The sequence below is a fragment of the Chenopodium album genome, chromosome 20 (genome assembly GCF_948465745.1).
Source record: "Chenopodium album chromosome 20, dcCheAlbu1.1, whole genome shotgun sequence".
NCBI lineage: Eukaryota > Viridiplantae > Streptophyta > Magnoliopsida > Caryophyllales > Amaranthaceae > Chenopodium > Chenopodium album.
Window position 1 is genome coordinate 28010888 of NC_137853.1, and position 18884 is coordinate 28029771.

At 34.0% G+C, this 18884-nt stretch overlaps 2 protein-coding genes across 2 annotated transcripts; one reads left to right on the plus strand and one right to left on the minus strand.

Moving 5' to 3' along the window:
• Window positions 1-1065: 1065 nt before the first annotated feature.
• LOC145598346 (chaperone protein dnaJ 8, chloroplastic-like) lies at window positions 1066-2841 on the minus strand. The gene is made up of 3 exons (XM_081654688.1): window positions 2518-2841; window positions 1503-1571; window positions 1066-1380 (listed from the first exon to the last, which is right to left on the minus strand). Exons 1-3 carry the CDS (start codon window positions 2725-2727, stop codon window positions 1198-1200), a joined length of 462 nt encoding a protein of 153 aa, XP_081510814.1. The 5' UTR covers window positions 2728-2841; the 3' UTR covers window positions 1066-1197.
• Window positions 2842-4775: 1934 nt separating this feature from the next.
• LOC145597456 (putative protein phosphatase 2C 21) lies at window positions 4776-18585 on the plus strand. Its single transcript, XM_081653632.1, has 11 exons — window positions 4776-4927; window positions 5067-5190; window positions 6464-6527; window positions 11513-11621; window positions 14929-15067; window positions 15471-15596; window positions 16817-16940; window positions 17043-17119; window positions 17339-17391; window positions 18215-18269; window positions 18347-18585. The coding sequence occupies exons 2-11, from the start codon at window positions 5074-5076 to the stop codon at window positions 18524-18526; spliced, it is 1044 nt and encodes a 347-aa protein (XP_081509758.1). The 5' UTR covers window positions 4776-4927; window positions 5067-5073; the 3' UTR covers window positions 18527-18585.
• The last annotated feature ends 299 nt before the right edge of the window (window positions 18586-18884 follow it).

Genomic DNA, 18884 nt, shown 5'->3' on the forward strand with positions numbered 1-18884 from the left:
AAGGGGTGTAATTTAAGAACTTTAGGGTTATTTGTAAAGCCTTTAAACAGGGCTAAACTTTCTTTTGGAAAAAAACTTTTTGCTTAATTTTGAAATCAATGAGATTTTCTTTCTCTACCCATAATCTTTTTGATTATTTTCTTTCTTTGTGATTGCTACTTTGTAATCTTTGTAGTTACACCTTAATCCTAACTTTACTTTGCGTTATCTTTAATTAAGAACCCCTATTTTATATATCTTAGTGATTGTTGACATAGGTTTATCTTATTTTGTTAATTTGAAATTGTTGTTACTTGATTTTTTCCCCCTCTTTTCTTGGTTATTTCATATCAGTTAGGGTGCTAGGAATAGATTCCAGAAAATGGTGTACCAGAGCTTACGTTCTGCCTTAGTCTACAACATTTGGCACTAAAGAAATCTTGCTGTTTGGGAAGCTCAGATTTTTAAACCTGAAATTGTACTCCCTCCGTCCCCTATTGATGGTCACTTTTGCCATTTTTGGTGACTCAAAATGTTAGTCACATTTGCTTTTTTCAAGTACCATTAATATTATTTTTTTTACCAAAATTCTCTTACATTTGCAAAAATATTTGTGCAAATTTAACTTTCCCATGTAAATTTTACTTTCCCATATACTTTAATTACTTTCTCTCTCTACTTTTTTGCATACCCAATGTAAATTTACTTTTTCAATGTACTTTCTTTATTTCTCCTTAATTCCCGTGATTTTTTTAGCAAAAGTAACCATCAATAGGGGACGGAGGGAGTAGTAAATAGGATTTGTATAAATGTTTATCAAAGAATATGCTTAATTAGTTGGTTAAAAGGCATTGCCTCCGTGTACTTGCATGTTACATTTTTGTGATTAATAAAATTCTTGCCTTTTCTCAAAAATAATGACAATATTAATGATAATGAAAGTTTGAATTAAAATATATACTTCGTAGTTCGTAGTGACGATATAAGTCCAAAAAATTTTCTAATCCCTTTGAATAAAGGTCTAATTTTAGTTTTGCTTCTTTAGGATGTCAAAGAACCTTCCTTGAGATCCCAATAACCATTCCCTTCCTTTGGAGAGCCAGCAAGAATTTATTTGATTTACAATAATCAACCATTTTCGTTTAATCAAAGACGGATATGTACACTTGATCAGATTAATAAATCAACATAACATCACCTATTTCTAGAAAAATTAAATTAAATATAAGGATTAACATGAGAAGAATAATCTCTAATGCCAGCACCTTCCCAACCCATCCACTCCTCCCATAATTCCCATTCTGAATCATTGTCTGTTCCTCTAAATCCTTCATCTGGATCATAATATGCCTCCACTGCTTCTTCCTCCTTCGTTTCGCCTCGAAAATTACTCATTAACATCTACATTAACACCAAATTCAAAATCAATTAACCTATGTTTGTTTGAGATTATTGAGGTGTGAAACTTTGAATATTTGAATATTGATTGATAATATATAAAGAAAAGAATCAGTATTGCTTACATCGTAAGCTTCGTTGATTTGGTGAAAATTGATTATGCAATTATCTCCTCTGCATACATCTGGATGATACTGTAACCACCACATTTTACATATCCAATTAGATACCATAGAAACACTTCAAATTCCACACAAATCAAGATAATCAGTAAATTACAGCTGAAATGTCTCAAATTAGATCAAATTGATGAAATTTCACAAAACCAGACTTCTCTAATAAGATAGAGTGATTTTTCTGAATAATGCTAAAATACAAATTAATTCCCTAAATAAGTTGGTTTTAAAACTATTTTCCACACTACCGTCCATGTAGGATCGGTTCCTAGGTTTGAAATTTAAACGTATAGAACCGCTAATACCATTTGAGGTTCTATTCTACTTTAGCTCACTAGCAACTCTTTATATAGAACCGCTAATGGTATTAGAAGTTTTACAAAGAACCGCTAATACCAATAGAGAGGTTCTATGCATAGAACCGCTAATACCATTAGAGGTTCTATAATAGTTAAAACCGCCAATAATGTTAGCGGTTTTATGCTTGCAAATACCGAACCTTGAAACTGAGCATACGTGTACGGTATTGTGGGAAATAGTTTTTAAACCAATGTATATAAGGAATTAGTTTATATTATTACATTATATTGGGAAATCACCCAGATACAGTAAACAATTAAACCAAAAATCAAATTTCACGAAACTTAACAGGAAAAAACAAAAAAAAAACAAAAAAAAAAACATTCATCGGCAAACCACAATTTAAAGCAAAAATCGCACCATAGAGGCATAGAATTACAAAAAAAATATAGATACATAAATCAAAATAAAAATAATAATAAAAAAACCGGCACAAAAAACGTTATAATTCAGCAGATGAAATACAGTTCAAATTAGACGAAAAAACGATTAATTTTCACAAAATACAAATCTACAATAAGAATAACAGTAAAATAAAAGTTCAAATTTATTTAAAAAAAATCAATGAAAAATCAGAGTAAAGCATAGAAATCAAAGGAATTACCTGCAAAGCAAGGCGTCGGAAAGCCTTCTTAACTTCAGATTCAGATGCTCCGCGATGAACGCTAAGAGTCTGGTAAGGATCAGCGTAAGTAGTAGCAGCCGAAGCAGAAACAACCGCAACACGATTTCTGCTCGTTTTGTTCTTCCTCTTCTTCGTCAATGGAGAAAAAGATGAAATCGAAGAAGAGAAGCCTTTCACTGCTGCCGCCATTAAAGCTCTAATTCAAAGCAAATTTAGATAATTCTTGCAAAATAAATAATTTTGGATAAATTTGAGAAATAAAGGATTTGGATAGAAATATAGAATGAATAATTGTAGGGAAAAAAAGGGTTGGTAAAGTGGTATATATAGAGAAAAAAAAAGGGAAACAAGGATGACGTGTAAAGACGTGGATTGTGGAAAAAGGACTGAGTCTCTCTCGTGGTGCTAAATAAGGATCTGCCAATGATCTTATCCGTGTAATAAAATTATTTTATTTTATTTTTTAAAATGTTTTTTAGCTTGTTTTGTTATTTTTTTGGATTATAATATTTGATAATGATCTGTTTTGAACGTGTCAGTCTACCACGGATGACATAATGCCACGTGTTTAAAAGTTGAAGATTAAATTGTTTGGATAGGGTACTTTTTTACATCATTGGTTTTATCAACTTCCTAGAGTGGGCTATTCAAAAAAAAAAAAAAAAAAAAAACTTCCTAGAGTGGTTTTGTCGGTTTGGAAGTTGGAATGAGCCCAATGTTTTGCACAAAACTGGTTTTTCTTCCCGTGTGCAAATATGCATGGAGGCATGGAGCTGAGTACAGGTTAGTGGGACCCGAAAACCCGACCCAAAAACCCGCTCCAAATAGCGGTTTAGGGCCTGTTCTCATTCGATAATGTTCAGTTCAATTCACTTTAGCTCCTAATTTCCTTCTCTTATAAATTCATTTCATTTCAGTTCAGCTTTAGTATGTTCAGTTCAGTCAATGAGAACAGGCCCTTAGGGTTGAGGTTTTTGATCCAAAAACTTAAATGCATCTACACGAATCCAACCTAAAATTAAATGAGTTAGGTTAAGGTTGAAAATCTCAACCGAAAATGAACCACATAACCCGATAAAAAACACCCAACTAACTCAAACTCATTTAACTTATATTGAAAAAAAAATCCCCTAAGAAACCTTCAGCCCAACCTAAATTCGAAATGAGCCTTCCTAATATTAAAAAAAAAAAATAATTTAGGGCATATGCTAGGTAATAAAATATAATACTAGTAAAAGTTTTCATAGGTAGCAAAAATGAAACTGATGTGTTTGATAGGTAGTAAAAGTCAAAAAATCCTTAATTTTATTTAGATCTGATGGTTAATTTTGATTTAATACGGGTGGTACTAAATACAGATTAATTTTACCTAAATGCAGGATAAATTAAATTTAATTTAACTTTAGACTTCCTAAATTGCCCCTAGTTTAATAAATCATAATCACTCATAAATCTAACCTATAAAAAAAATCACTAATAAATCTATAATTATTTCAATATATAATATTTCGAATATCTCAAGAAATCTTTACCTTTCATCATATTAGAATCAATTCATGATACAGATCACTATTCCAATTCATCAATATAATTGTGAAAGTAGCTACCTCAAATTCATAAGAAGACCAAACATATTGTTATTATACATTCAGTAACATATAATAGGTATGGTAGTTGGCTTCGACTACCGGTACACATATCCGGTGGCTGATAGGAACTACTGGGTGTAAGAGCTATTACATGGTCAAAGGTATCTGCTCTTGTGGCAGGTAGTTGACTTGGGCTGCAGGTTGTTGAAGCTATTTACTGGCTAGAGAAGCCGAGACCCTCAATTTTTTATTTTATTTTTGAGCATCTACTAATAAAACAATGTCTATGTAAGAAAAGCAAGAGAAAGAAATCAATATAGAGATCTACAACACAAAACATAAAATTAGACCTTAATCTACGTTATTAAAAGACAATGGAGAAAGAGCTTGTTGGTTTAATTTGATGGACTTCCGAAGTCTTGGTTTGAGGAAAATAGGACGAATTGTAAGAGGGAATGAATTACTAAGGGTTATATTTTTTTTTTTTAGAAAATTGGAGGTTATATCTATATAATAATTAAATAGGACAATTTGATCATTTGAGTTTTTAATTGTAATTTATTCCGCGTTATTTTATACTGCATTTAGTATTTGTGTTTAAAACGCCCCTGGTTTTAAAATTGGGTCATTAATTTTCCATATTAATGTTATCAATTACGTAGTATATCTTCTTACTTAAAGAGCTTTGAGAAATTAACTTTTAAAGCTGCACTTCTCTCTCTCCTCCATTGAAGTAAACTCTGATTTCTCTACTGAAGCGGTTACTGAGTTTTATCTCCATTATCGAAGCAGCTTCTGAAGTAAGATGTGTTTTTTTTCTTCTTTAATCATCGATTATCAGTTTGATAGTCTAAGTTATTAATATCAATTCAATTGTTAGTATAGTCTAATTAGGGTTCATAGATGGATTATTGAACTAAAAATACATGATTTTTGCAGCTTGAAAATGGGAACATATCTTAGTAAACCTAAAACTGAGAAGGTATCTGAAGATGGTGAAAATCATAGAGTCAAATATGGATTGTCGTCCATGCAAGGGTGGCGTTCATCTATGGAAGATGCGGTGAGTTCAAATTATGACCTTTAAACTATCAAAATTACCTATTACCACCGTCTCCGTTAAAAATTATTTGCAACGATTTTATTTGGCATGAAATGTGAGTAGAAAATGTTTAATTGTTGCAAATAATTTGAAACGGAGGTTGTTATCTATGGACTATATATTATATGAGAACACTTAAATTTTTGCAGCAATTTGACATAAAGTGTGAGTAGAAAATGTCTAATCGTTGCAAATAATTTGAAATGGTGGTAGTAAATTTTTTTTTCTTTTATGGTCTGTATATTAATATGAGAATACTTGGTTCTTTTATTATTTTTGATCATGGTTAGGTATAGGAAAAATACATATTTAAGGTGTACGGACGAGAATGAGAAAGTGAAACCTTTAACCTTAAAATCTTAAATTGATTGGAAAAAAAAAATTTTGAGTAGTATTTTTTCGCCGAGCAAATTAATGGATGCCAGAAGTGGGGGTAGGGAACAAGTTGAATGCTGGCTGTTATCTCTGCTTTCATCGAAAAGCTAGATTTAATCACGACTTGGATCCTCTCTTAAGGACCAAAATGCACTTTGTTTTATTTCATTTGTCCACAATACAAGTATAGCTCTACAAATCGTGCTTAGTTGCATTAAGAAGAGATATTTCTTGAGAATTGCTGGTAGGATTCCTAATGGATATAAGCTGCTGAAGATGATATACCTTTCTGAGAAAGGCTGCAATTTGACTAAATATTTGTGCTTTTTAATAAAAGAAGATCAGTTTCACAGGAATTAGCTTGAAATTTTATTATTTAGGGCGGGTGAAATCTGAAATATGTATTGAAATCATCTAGCAGGCGCATAGGCGCATGAAGATGTTGGTGGGTGTTGTTTATCTTTCACTCTCTTTCTACTATTCAATGATTGGTTTACCAAGGACAAAGTCTGCAAGCTTGTAAGGTTAAAGGGGGCTAATGACTTATTGAGTTGGTTTTTGATAAGCCTTGCTAAACTTTACTTTGGCCCACATCACCTTTGGTCTAATTCTAAATTGGTGCACCCTGGATCGAGTATATATGGCTGGGAGAGTTGGTACTGTAGATGGCATTGTTCATTCTGCAAGATATTTAAGAACTTGCTGTCTCTAAATTTTTAAAGTGCTGAGAAAGTATGTAGTTGAATTCTCACCATCAACTCAAAAAATGAAAAAATTGCTCTGAAGAATTACCGCTACTATTTTTTATTTTATTTTTTTTAAATCCTGGGTATGAATAATTTGTTTTACTTGTCTACAGCATGCTGCTCTTCCAGATTTGGACAGTTCTACATCTTTCTTTGCTGTATATGATGGCCATGGAGGTAAACATATATGTACTTTTCCCATTACACACACGCACTCATCAGTGAATAATGTATTAGACTAGGCTAGGGGAAGAGCACTTTCGGTCATGCAAATTAGCTTGGAGAGGAAGACAGTGAGTTTGTTGAGGTGAGAGAGGGAAAGGAAGTGATTTCCGATATACTACCTCCGTTAACAGTTATTTGCAACATTTGCCAAAAACGGGTGCTATTTATTATGTGCAACAAATGTTTTTTTTCCCTCTTTTGGTAAGTTTTTTTTGTTAGAAATGACCAAACTGCTCTCACTTAACCAACTTACTCCTTTAATTATTTCACTAACCATACTCTATTATAACCCTAACTTAACTAATCTAATCTTCAAAGAGAAAAAAAAAAAAATCAAATCTGTAAAAAAACCAAATTTCTCAACATTCTTCTAGTTCATCAAATTTCTCACTCCTCGTTCATCATCAAATTCTCACTCCCCTTGGTGGTTCATCATCAAAATTTCTCTCTCCTCATTCATCATCAAAATCTATCTCTCTCCTCCACCATCAAAATCTCAATCCTCCTTCATCTTCCCCATCTTCTATCTAGATCTAGAGGTGGAGGTGGTCGCATGTGGGTTTCAACTTTCAAGAGTGTGGTGGTTTTGGGCGGCACGGGTTTCGTGGATATGATGGTCAAGGTTTTACGGTTTTTGTGGGTTTCGGAGTCTAGGTGGTGTTCTAGGTTTCGTGGGTGTTTAGGGTGGTCTAGGTGGTGTTGGGTTTTGTGGTGGTGGTTGGGATTAATTCAATTCGTGGGGGGAAGGGGGTGGTTCGATTGGGGCTTTTGTGGTTTTGATGGTTGTTTTCGGTGGGTTTTGGTGGTTGTTTTTGATAGGTTTTAGTGGTGGTTTTTTGTGATTTTGGTGGTTTTTAATGGGTTTTGGTGGTGGTTTGTGGTTTTCGGTGGGTTCTGGGTTTTCGGTGGTGGTGGTTTCAGTCAGTTTGTTGGCGGTGGTTTTTGGTGGTGGTGGTTTTCGATGGGTTAATTGTGGTTTTTATTTTTTTTTAATTAGATTAATACTTAAATACTACCCTTATATTTCAATAATCATGTTTTAAAACTTTTGCCTAGGAGTCCATGCTACCCCCATTTGTTGCAAATAACTGTTAATGGAGGTAGTATACTGAGGTGGGTTTATTTTACTTTGCATTATTCTGTAGTTGGAATGTCCATCCACTTGAAGCTCTGTGATTATAAATCCACTTGATTATTTAATCACATCAGATAGCAATGTGCTATCATTTTTCCTCTAAGTTGTCTTCTTCTTTCTCAATTCTACTGATCTAATGACAAAATACTTGTCATTGCAGCTGAGCCTTCACATATATCTTGCCTTTTAATTAGTACTGTATTTGGTTGCTAGTTTCCATTTTAATCACTCTTTGTTACGGGGAAGTGGGTTATTGGATGTCTACAAAATGGGACCCTGGAATGTTTTGGACAAGATGGCTGAAAAGATCTGGTTTGACAATGGTCTTGGTTTAATCAGGCAATGTAGAAATATTTACTTTGCATTGATAGTCATACTTGTTTGTAGGTTGATGGTGGTTCATATTAGTTGTATGACACAATAAGATTAAAGGCCTAAACTGACTTGGATGATTATTGAGAGGCATATGAATTGTTCTTAGATACACAAATTTCTGAAAATTTTCAACCAATTTTCTGCTTCAAGCATTTCACACCTTTCTTCACATTTATGATTTGCTGTTTCGGGGAATCTTCTAAAATTTTAACGTACTCTGAAACAGAGTTGTAAGGAGTAGTGTACCTTGGTATTAAAAAATTCTTTCATCATGGTTTTTAATCTCTCATGAATGCTCTTCTTTGTTTTTCCATTCTACTTCTTAGCATTGCTGAACAATTTTTTTTTTTTTTATTTGACTAATAGAAGGGGGGTATGGAGTGTCTCCTTGTGTGACGAGTCTGGAAGAAATGGGGAGGGTATATGGTAAACCCTACATTCTTACTGGTTGATATTCGATTTACTCTCTCTCTGTAATCCTACTATGTGTCTATGAATGGATGCACCTCTGAAAATCATTGGTTGTACTCAAGTCAATATCTTCAACCCTCCATCTCCTCTTATCTTCACCTTCTACATATTGATTTGGTGAAACTGTGGACTAAAGTTGAGACTCTTTCATTTTGAGCTTGCAATTTACAACGTGCTTTGCTGGAGACTACAAATTATGGCAAACACACTGATATGCTTATCAGTTTTTCACAGAGAATTAAGAGTGAATGGAATAAGAAAACTAGTTTGACTGGTATATAATCGAGTTGATTATGAGTTATGGCAGGTGATCGAATTTTAAACTTAAGTTTTATGGGCTTGCAAAACTTACTTAAGTTTTACATAGTTTCGACCATGGCATGCTTAGTTATTCTGCTAGTCTGAGACATTTGATTGCCAGCTTAATCTTCTTGGGGTGTTTGACTGTTTCCCATCTGTTTCCAGATGTTACGTAATGTTTCTTGCGTTTCTGGAGCAGGGATATTTGAAAGGGAGAAAATTTCCGTGCTTCACAATGATTTATGCATATTGTGTATGCCTTATCTATGGGTTAGAATTTTTTTTCCTTTTTAAATTTTATTTTTGTTTAATATACTCTATATTCTAGATTTTTAGTGATCAATTATTTTGAAAAAAGGAATAGTAATTTAGGCTAGTTATTGTTGCTTCCTAAGGATTTTTGGAACTGAGGTGCTGACAAATTTACTTATTAATTTGATTATTCTGATTCCATTTCACAAGTTAGTTGTCAATGCTTATGCTTGAGAATGTGAACAAATTAAGTTGTTTAAGTCTTTAGAGACAGTGACAGCTCAGGTTTGGAGGATATGCGTGGATTGGGAAGTGAGAATATCTTTTGATGGTCAACAAAATCATATTTTCTGTCTATTGAAGTGCTAGAATTTGTATTTGATTTTGTGAAGAAAATCCCTACCTATGAGCTCGTTCTGTTCTGTCTACTGTGAACTTGAGGAGTGTATGTGAAATTGGGAAAATGTGTTTAGTGAAGAAGACCCCACCTTGTGTTTTGGTGGAGGTTCAAGGGTCAGATACTAGTAGAGAGATACGTGACTACTCTTTACATGAGTCATGAGTTTTTTTTTATTGATGTCCAGGTTAAGGAGAATTTTATAATATTTGTATGTCCTGTGTTCCAGAGTATCCAGACAGTGAGTGGGCTTGCACAATACCTAATATTTTTAGTTCCTCTGTTTATGTATCAAATATGAGCTTTGTTATTGATAAAGACTAGAGCAATCAGCAATGGATTGGAAAATTCTGTTCCTACCGATAATTGCACAGCATGACATCTTAGTTCCTCCAATAGATAGGCTGGGTGGTGTGACTTTGTATTAAATAGGTTGATCACCATGAGCTGGCCATTCTTTAGAAGATGATAGTGACTTTGGCGTGTGATGACTGATGAGAACTAAGTCAAAACCTGTGTCACAGGTTTACTCTGGGTAAGAAATTAGAGTAGAGATTATAAAGGTTGGAGCTGACTAATAATTATGATGGAGGTGGTCTAAAGAAGATTTTCTCAGTTTGAGTTTACCTGTTATGAATTGTGAGGATGTCTTGTCCTCTTATTTTACTCATCTTTCGTCTTCAAGAAAAAAAGAAAAAAATCCTCTCTAGATTCTACAACTTGGAGGAAGCTGATATATCTCCTTCCATAATAAATTGTGGTGCTCCATTTCTTCTTTGCTTCCCTACCTTTCTTCCTCCATAAGCGATATGGTCTGCTTCATATACTGAGGAGCTTGTAGGCCTGCTTTCTCCTCATATATGCAATGACAACTCATTACGCGTGGCGGAGTTTTACTTTCTTCACTTTTGTGCTCTCTTTTTTTCTCTCTCTTATTTCGTTTGTTTTTTTTTTTTGGTTGAAAGCTTTTGAAGTTTTTTCTTTTCAATGGAACTTCAATTTGGAAGAGCAACTTGCTGGTTCAGCTGTTTATTTAGAGATTTGTTAGTGCTTCTTTATTCTCATAGTAGTCGTTTTATAGGAACGGGGAACTAGAAAAACAATAATTCTAGGGAGGTTCTGCTTTCTTGTAGGTGCTTGTTGCAAAGAGTGCTAAGTGTGAGGGCGGGGGGCGGGGGGGGGGGGGGGGGGTGTATGGTGGGGTGGAGAAATCGTTCAAAGGCATCTGGAATTTGTTTCTATGCCTTTTTTTCTTCTCACCTTGTTTCTTCTAGAAAAAAACGACCACATTTGTTGAAGATGGATGAAATTTATAGATATTAGCATGTTACCAGTGAAAATTAACATTAGAGTTAGCCCAAGACATACAAGAAGATGATAAGGGAAAGACTTAGATGCTGCAATGCTTTGGGTTTAGGGAAAGTGGTTTTATTGGTAGGTGCATAATAACTTAATAAGTTTGTTGTTAGGATTAGCTTGAAAAGAAGGCTGAGTTAGTTAGAGGGACAAGAGGGAACAGCTGTACTACAAAAGTTGTAGAGGGGAAGCAATAACAAAAAAAAAAAAAAAATTATTTTATTTTATCTTTTGTTTATGATATTGTCCACTGTCCAGCAACTTGAAGCTCTGGGATTCTGCTCTCATATGTGATGATTTTATTGCATTGCTTATACAACCTTATATCAATAATTTGAATTTCCTAAATTCTCATCTTCTCAATTTCTTCATTTCTCCTCCTTGATTTTCCAATCTATTTCAAAGGCCAATGACAATAAACGCATTTTCCGACTAAGAACAAAGCTTTCTTGTGATAGCTTTTGGGCATATTAAATGTTCTCTTTGGATTTTCCCTAACCTATGTTTTCTCTTTTCTTCCCATTTTTAATTTAAACATATATTTGTATTCTTTCAGCATGTGCTTGAACCACTGTCAAGTACTGATAGATAGCATTTTTCACAATGGATTGCAATATAATTCTAAAGTCTGGGTTTATCATCATTTGACAGGGAAAGCAGTTGCTAAGTTTTGTGCAAAGCTTCTCCACAAGGAGTTACTTACTGATGAAGCGTACATGGCAGGTGATTTGGTAAAAGCACTCCGTAGAGCTTTTCTCAGGTTATTTTCTTTTTCAAACAGTGCTGCATTATATTCAGTTCATTAGAGATTTCATGTACTATAAAGATGGTTTTAGACTTTGATGTGTGTCAGTTTAGAACTTGAAAGTGGACTGGAACATTTCATAGTTGTAGATTTTCATAAAGGCCTTTTACCTGAAAACTGTGTCTATTACATCTAGAGTAATCTCATCTCAAAGGAATATGTTATCTTGGTAGTGAAACCGCCTGTCCTATATCATTGTTATAGCTGACAAAGCTGAGTAAAGTTTGCTTCTATTGAATCTGCTCAGTCACTCTCATCAAATCCTTCAATATTCATTCTCTTTGTTCTCATGGTTGTCAAGTGATTCCAGATCCTCATCAATTCTCTCTTCCTATTAGGAGGGGGTGTTTGTTTCACGGATTTTAGGAATGAGGTATGAGTTTTAGACAGTCTAAAGTCTAAACCCATACCATGTGTTTGGTTGATGAATTTACAAATTTTAAACCTATACATCAAACTTTATACCTTGTGTTTGGTTGATAATTTATTGAATTTTTAACGTATACCTCAAACCCCTAAGATATGGGGTTCAGAATCCTAGGGCGAAGGTAGGGTTGGCTCATACCAGTACTCTCTCTGTATCAAAAACTTCATTCCAAAATTTTACCAATTATGTGCTATTAAGAATCAAATTCCAAACCCATATCATCATGATTTCATTCATAATTCCAACCACATACTAATTTGTGACCAGTGACCCCCGCTGTTTATGAATTTCACTTTGTAGGTTGTGCTAGAGTACTACTCTGTAACAGTTTTTTTTTTTTTTACAGTTTTTTTGCTTATAATTGCCTTTTTTTCCATCTGTCTTTAAATGGATTTTGGACTTATGATTATGTCTTTGTTTTCCAACTCTAAAGTTACCTTGCTTCATAGTTTCTAGAATTGCCTCTTTCCATTTTTGTCTTTGATTTGTGCTACCTAATTGGTAAGAGAAAAATTGACTGATCAATGGACAATTGGACTTACAAAAATTTTGGGGTCTTATTTTCAAAATTATATTGTCACAAAGTACATTTTTGATCTAGGCACTCCTACTTTATTTTATTCTTGGCAAACACTCTCTATCTTATACCCCCTTACCTTAGTATAATACTCTTTTTTTTTTTTTCTTTTTTTTTTTTTTTTGGTAAGTAAGAAATTTTATTACCAAAAAGGGGGAGGGCAAGCCCTCAAACAACACACTAGCACTACAGAGAGCCATACCGACCAAACAAACACCAACTACAAGCTACAATAACCCAAAAAAGGGCCAAACAAACAACAAAACAAACACTACACTGTACACTTAAGGTTATGCAACCATTTACAGTCACTCCTCGACCATTTATGAGAGATTAATAGCTGTAATCTACCACAAATTTCCTGCTTGATAGAATGCACCACTATACTAGGCTGCATAATAGCTCTCTGCCAAAGTGCATGATTCCTAGTCATCCAAATGTCATTCTTGAACAAAAATTCATTTTTTTACTAACAGCAGCAAGCACTGCAAGGCTCGCTTGTTGCTGCACTTTAGAAGTCATATCCCGTCTCCATTTCTTCCAAGTCACCTTTATTCCAGCCTGAGCTATCTGAAATCCAAGCCAAGGACAGATCTCTCTAATGCACTTTAAGCTGCAAGGACAAGCATAAAACAGATGCTCTTCAGTTTCAGGCTCCTCCCCACAAAGTAAGCATAGATCACTGTCACACACACCATAACTATACAGCTTAGTCTGAGTTCTCAAGTGTTTCTGAATTGCTAACTAGCAAATCATAGAATGTTTTGGAATATTAAATCTATTCCAAACCCAGCTAGTCCAAGGCTGTTTATTTCTTATAATAGTTAGCGATTTTATACTTGCTATTCATCCACCTATTTTCACTGAACCCTTGCTTCAGCTCATCTCTCACTTTACAGAGCATCTTCCATCCCCAACTATCCCTCCTTATAGGAACAAGATCCTAGAAACCTTGATCCTTAATATAGACACTGTGAACTCACTGAACCCCCAATTTTCCACACATAACCACCAAAAGCAGCCTTATTCCACTTAATAGTTAATACAGTCTCTTATGCCTACACTACCCTGATTCTTAGGTTTGCACACCCAATCCCAAGCAATGGGAGGGGATTTAGAGAGAACAACTGCACCATCCCAAAGAAAGGCTCTACAAACTTACACAATTCTTTGCCCATTTTCACTCACTAACTCTCTCTTATTTTGCCTATTTTCTTTATTTTAGACATTCCGACCTTATATTACGTCTCTCTTACTTGACCCGCAATTTTTTGCTCCCACTCAACTATTTGAAACCATAGTTTGTATTATGGTATATACTCCCTCCGTTCCTAAATAGTTGACATGTTTGACTTTTTTTTTTTTCACTATTTATATACTAGTACTAAATTTGACCATCGTTTTTAAGTAACATATAAAAAACAAATTTTATCATGAAATTTATTGTTAAATAGGTATTAATATAAAACTTCATTATATCAAGTTTTTAAGTTTTTTTTAACTAATATTTAATCATATATAACCAAGGACAAACTAGTGCATAAGTGTGTGCCAAATTTGACTATGTCAATTATTCAAGAATGGAGGGAGTATTAAAAGAAAACACAGGGAAACATGGAGTAGATGTATACTCCTTTTTGTGTTTGTAGTATTATTGTCAAAAACCATCAGTCTTTGTAGCAAAGTTCTTGTGGGTATAGGTTTAGGATCTCAATTGAGCTCCTTTAGCAACTCTGGTATTCTAAATAGGATTTTGGAAGCAGATTTGAAACATCTGATTTTCCCTTGCAATTCTTTTTCAAAGTGAATCTGAATTTTTGGCATTAACATGAGTTAAATGGGTTAGCGATTTGTTCGAAAAAGACGTGCTTCTAAATCATTTCTATTGTATTTATTGAACCCATATATTTTTCGATGTATTAAATTTCTCCTCCCAAACATTGTTGATTAGGCAACATTGATTGCCATCTGGGAGCCTCCCAGAGATATTGTCCAAGGTCATCTTTCACGGCATTCAATGATGTTACCTGTATAACCCCACAATAGTATCCTCACACTCTTTCTTACTTTATTCACCTTTTTCTTACACAAACCCACCTTTTTACACTCTCTCTTTACTTTACCCTTCTTTATCTTACACGCTCGTATAGTTCAATATTTTCTAAAATTGCCTGCAATGTAGAACATAAAAGAACAAGGGGAGGTTTGATATAAACAAATCCAGCTCATTTTTTGTGTCTATTTACTCATCTTTGCAGAATGGATGAAATGATTCGTACAAACAAAAAATGGAGAGAATTAATTTGGGATGATAGAGAAAAAAATGATGGGATTGATGATGAATTATTTCTCATTAGTGGTGAAAATGAAGCTGAAACTGATGCAGTTTCAAATGAGGTTAGTACATTGTTTCGGACAAACTAGAACATGGCCTTTTTTCTATCAGATTTAACTTGACCAAATAATGATGCTATGAGTTGGCACATATTTTTGCTTGTCGACTGTTGCTTATTGGTGGATTGATAGCTTCTTTTCTGTGGCTAGTAAAACTTTAAATGCCATCGATGTTTCTTATAAAGGTAAAGCTTGCTTCTCTGTGATGATCACCAACTATTTGTTTTAAATAGTTATTTCTTTTAAGCTTATCCTAAAAACCTTTATGAAGAACCTTCATTGATCACGCTGATGACCTATTTTAGATGTTGTTATATCTCTCAAGTTACCACCTCATCTATTTGCCAAATTTTATGAATATGATTTTGGTTTTGACTCCCATTTTGTTTATTGACACACCAACCAGGAGTCTGATTCTGATTTGGAGGAACCAACATCAGGTTGCACGGCATGTGCTTTAATAATTCAAGATGACAAGTTAGTCGTTGCTAATGCTGGTGACTCTCGTTGTGTGATGTCCAAGTGTGGTCAAGTAATCCTCTTTCTTCCCCTCCCCTTCCTCTTTCTATGTCCTTCCTCTCTTTACCCCACACCCCACTGTAGCAGTAAATAAAAGGAGTATGTATGTTTCTTTTCAATGCATGCTGTATTTGTGATATTCACATGCCTTTCAAAAAAAACAAAGAAAACCTCATTGTTGGTAAGCCTGGTTATGGAGCAGGTTGCTAGAAGGGCAAGTCAGAAGGTCACCACTCAATATTGTTAGTGGGTCGAGATAAGGTCTGGGTCTGGGTCTGGGTCTATGCCAATTGTAAAAAGGTCATTAGCAGGTCACGCTAAACAATGAAGAATTGTTTACTTTGATAAGAAAATTATGTTAAAAACTCTATTTATGTACAGCATATACGAAGTATCAATTAAATTTACTTACAGTATGATTAATACAAGAAATCTGAATTTTAGTGTAGTTTAGTAAATTCTAGTGACTACTTTAGGTTCCATTTTATAACAAAGAAGATGTAACCCAGATGTTTCTCTCAAGGAAGGTGAAGAAAGGGGAGAGATAAACCAAAGGCAGACTTTGGAACTGCTTCTATATGGTAAGCTTAAAATTAGATCATCCAATAATCAAAGTAGATGGAATCCAATATTACCTCATAACTGTCTTCAGTGAATTGCCTAGGGAAAATTATAAGTGCGGAGGAAAGAGAAACAGTACTGTGAAGAGGCACAAATGTATGCTACCATAAAAGAGAGGAGAGAGAAGTAAAGAGTGTCTTTGACCCTATTTGAGTTTATTGACATGTCCACCACAATATATAATATTAATGGGTTGTCACTAAAACCCTATAATGACCCTATTTTGCCTCTATTTAACAAAGAGTAGAAGGGTGAAAACCCTTAATATGTGGCCTGCGCCCGACCCGTTTTCTATTTGACAACTCTGTCTGATAACCTCTTCTAATTTTTGACAAAGCATTTAATTTTCTCAGGGAAAAGATTAGGGAAATGACAGGGTATACTAGGTTCATTGCATAAAATGTGTCGCATATTTAAGAAATGATTGATGCTTCTTGTTATCCGTTTTTTAAATAGGAATGTCCATCATTCCGACCCCACTTATGGGATTAAGGCTTTGATTGACTGATTGATTGAATGTCCATCATTACTTATATGCTCCACTAAGGATGTAAGATAATTATCCCTGTAACTAGTTTTTCCTGCATCTACGATGCTGATCTTTTGGTACAGGCTTATGAATTATCCAAGGATCACAAACCTGAACTTGAGGCTGAGCAAGATAGAATCCTGAAAGCTGGTGGATTTATCCATGGTGGACGGATAAATGGGTCCTTAAACTTGACAAGAGCCATTGGTGATATACCTGTTGGAGCTATTTGTCCATTAGAAAGCTGTCAGTGTTTTTGTTGCTTTCCTCGCCTCTTGGGGCATTCAAAGTAAAACCTATTGTGTGCAGGAGACATGGAGTTCAAGCGTAATGATGTATTGCCAGCCGAAGAGCAAATAGTTACTGCAAATCCTGACGTAAACACTGTATGTACAATATTGCATGGATACATCTATTAGATTGTATATAATATAGATGTTGCATGTAGTTTTGCAGCAGAGGAATCTAGAGTTCTGTTGCCATGGACAATTTTTTATTGCAATAGTGGGTTTGTGTCCCACTTTTTGTGACCTGCTATGTTTCACCTACTGTAAAATGACAATTTATCAATTGTTACACTTACGTACATTGTTATGCCTCTTCAGGTTGATCTTTCAGAAGATATAGAGTTCATTGTGCTCGCATGTGATGGAATTTGGTATGCCTTTGCTTGATCTATTGCAGAACTTAACAATCACTTTTTGCAGAAGTTAGCTCTATTGGTTCTTTTTTAGTTAATTGAACTTGATAAATTCTTGTTTTGATAAATTTGAAAAGTTATCCATGCTCATGAAATTCTTAAACGTGATATTCTGTTCAGTGCTCAGTTGATAGAATTATTATTTTTTGAATAATTGTGATCCTAAAGTAACCAACAATTGTGAGTAGCTTACAATTATAGAGTTTATTGTGCTCAACTGCTCACATGTTATGGAATTTGGTATTCCTTGTGCATGATTTCTTGCAGGCCTTAACTATTACTCTTTGCAAAAGTTGGAATAATTGGTTCTTTTATTAGTTGATTTAACTATATATATTGCTGTTTTGATAACTTTGAAAAGTTACCCATGCAAATGAAATTCTGAAACTTGATTATCTGTTTAATGCTCATATAATAGATTTTTTTTATTATTTATTTATTTATTTATTTTTTTGAAAAATAAGTTTTTACTTAAAGTAGCCACAATTAGGGTAGCTTATAATAATCTTCTTTCTTTGTATCTTCTTGGATGCACATGCAAATGGTGTATATTTTGTCAAATGTCTATGTGGATATATTGGTTTGTAGCAAAATTTCTCTTTAAAACAGCAGCTATGATGACTTTTAATGATATCATAGATAAATTTTATTATTCCTAGTTTATTATTTCATGGTTTTGCTGCTGCTTCTCTCTCCCTCTCCCTCTCTCTCCCTTTTTTTTTGTTTTTTTTTTGTTTTTGTTTTTGTGGATTTACATTTATTGTCTTATTTTATTGCTCAGGGACTGCATGTCAAGCCAAGAAGTAGTAGACTTTGTACATCAACAATTGAAATCGGTAACTCTTAATTTACTCTCTTGCAATAATGTCTGTCTTGTTCTAGTCCTTAACTGCAAGTGCTTGTAACACTGCAGCAAACTAAACTTTCTGTCATAAGTGAACGAGTGTTGGACAAATGCTTGGCACCTTCTGTTGGTGGTGAAGGCTGTGATAATATGACCATTATTTTGGTTCAGTTGAAGAAATCTGCAACCTCCAGTTCCAGTGCTGAGACTGAACATCCTTTTTCTGATAAGTTACATGTAAAAAGTTGAATTTTTTTATTTTTATTTTTTTTTTATTTATAAAATGATATACCAGACTTTCTTTTCCATTGACGATGTACTCTGTACATAAAAAGATAGTGTATGCTTTTTTATTCATGTTTTTGATGTCAAACAAATTGTGGAAGGGTTGCTAATTGAAGATGTAGTGTATGCAGAAAGATTGTTAACATCTCAGGTGAGCTCACTCAGTTGAAATAGTATGATACTTCGGATGATGTTACTATCACAGAGTACATCCAATTACGTGTATTTGTTCAATTTATTTTTGTTCTTTTTGAGATGCGATATGAATTTTGTGACAATATAGTTCAAAGTTATCTCTCTTAACATTTTTTGAAGAAAATTA

What these genes read in the sequence shown, in the direction of transcription:
- LOC145598346 (XM_081654688.1), bottom strand. Translation starts at nt 2,727, where the DNA reads ATGGCGGCAGCAGTGAAAGGCTTCTCTTCTTCGATTTCATCTTTTTCT. An exon ending in TCCGACGCCTTGCTTTGCAG is followed by an intron (nt 1,572 to 2,517) that starts GTAATTCCTTTG and finishes TGGTGGTTACAG; the next exon opens with TATCATCCAGATGTATGCAG. An exon ending in AAATCAACGAAGCTTACGAT is followed by an intron (nt 1,381 to 1,502) that starts GTAAGCAATACT and finishes GTGTTAATGTAG; the next exon opens with ATGTTAATGAGTAATTTTCG.
- LOC145597456 (XM_081653632.1), top strand. Translation starts at nt 5,074, where the DNA reads ATGGGAACATATCTTAGTAAACCTAAAACTGAGAAGGTATCTGAAGAT. An exon ending in TGTATATGATGGCCATGGAG is followed by an intron (nt 6,528 to 11,512) that starts GTAAACATATAT and finishes ATCATTTGACAG; the next exon opens with GGAAAGCAGTTGCTAAGTTT. An exon ending in TACATCAACAATTGAAATCG is followed by an intron (nt 18,270 to 18,346) that starts GTAACTCTTAAT and finishes GTAACACTGCAG; the next exon opens with CAAACTAAACTTTCTGTCAT.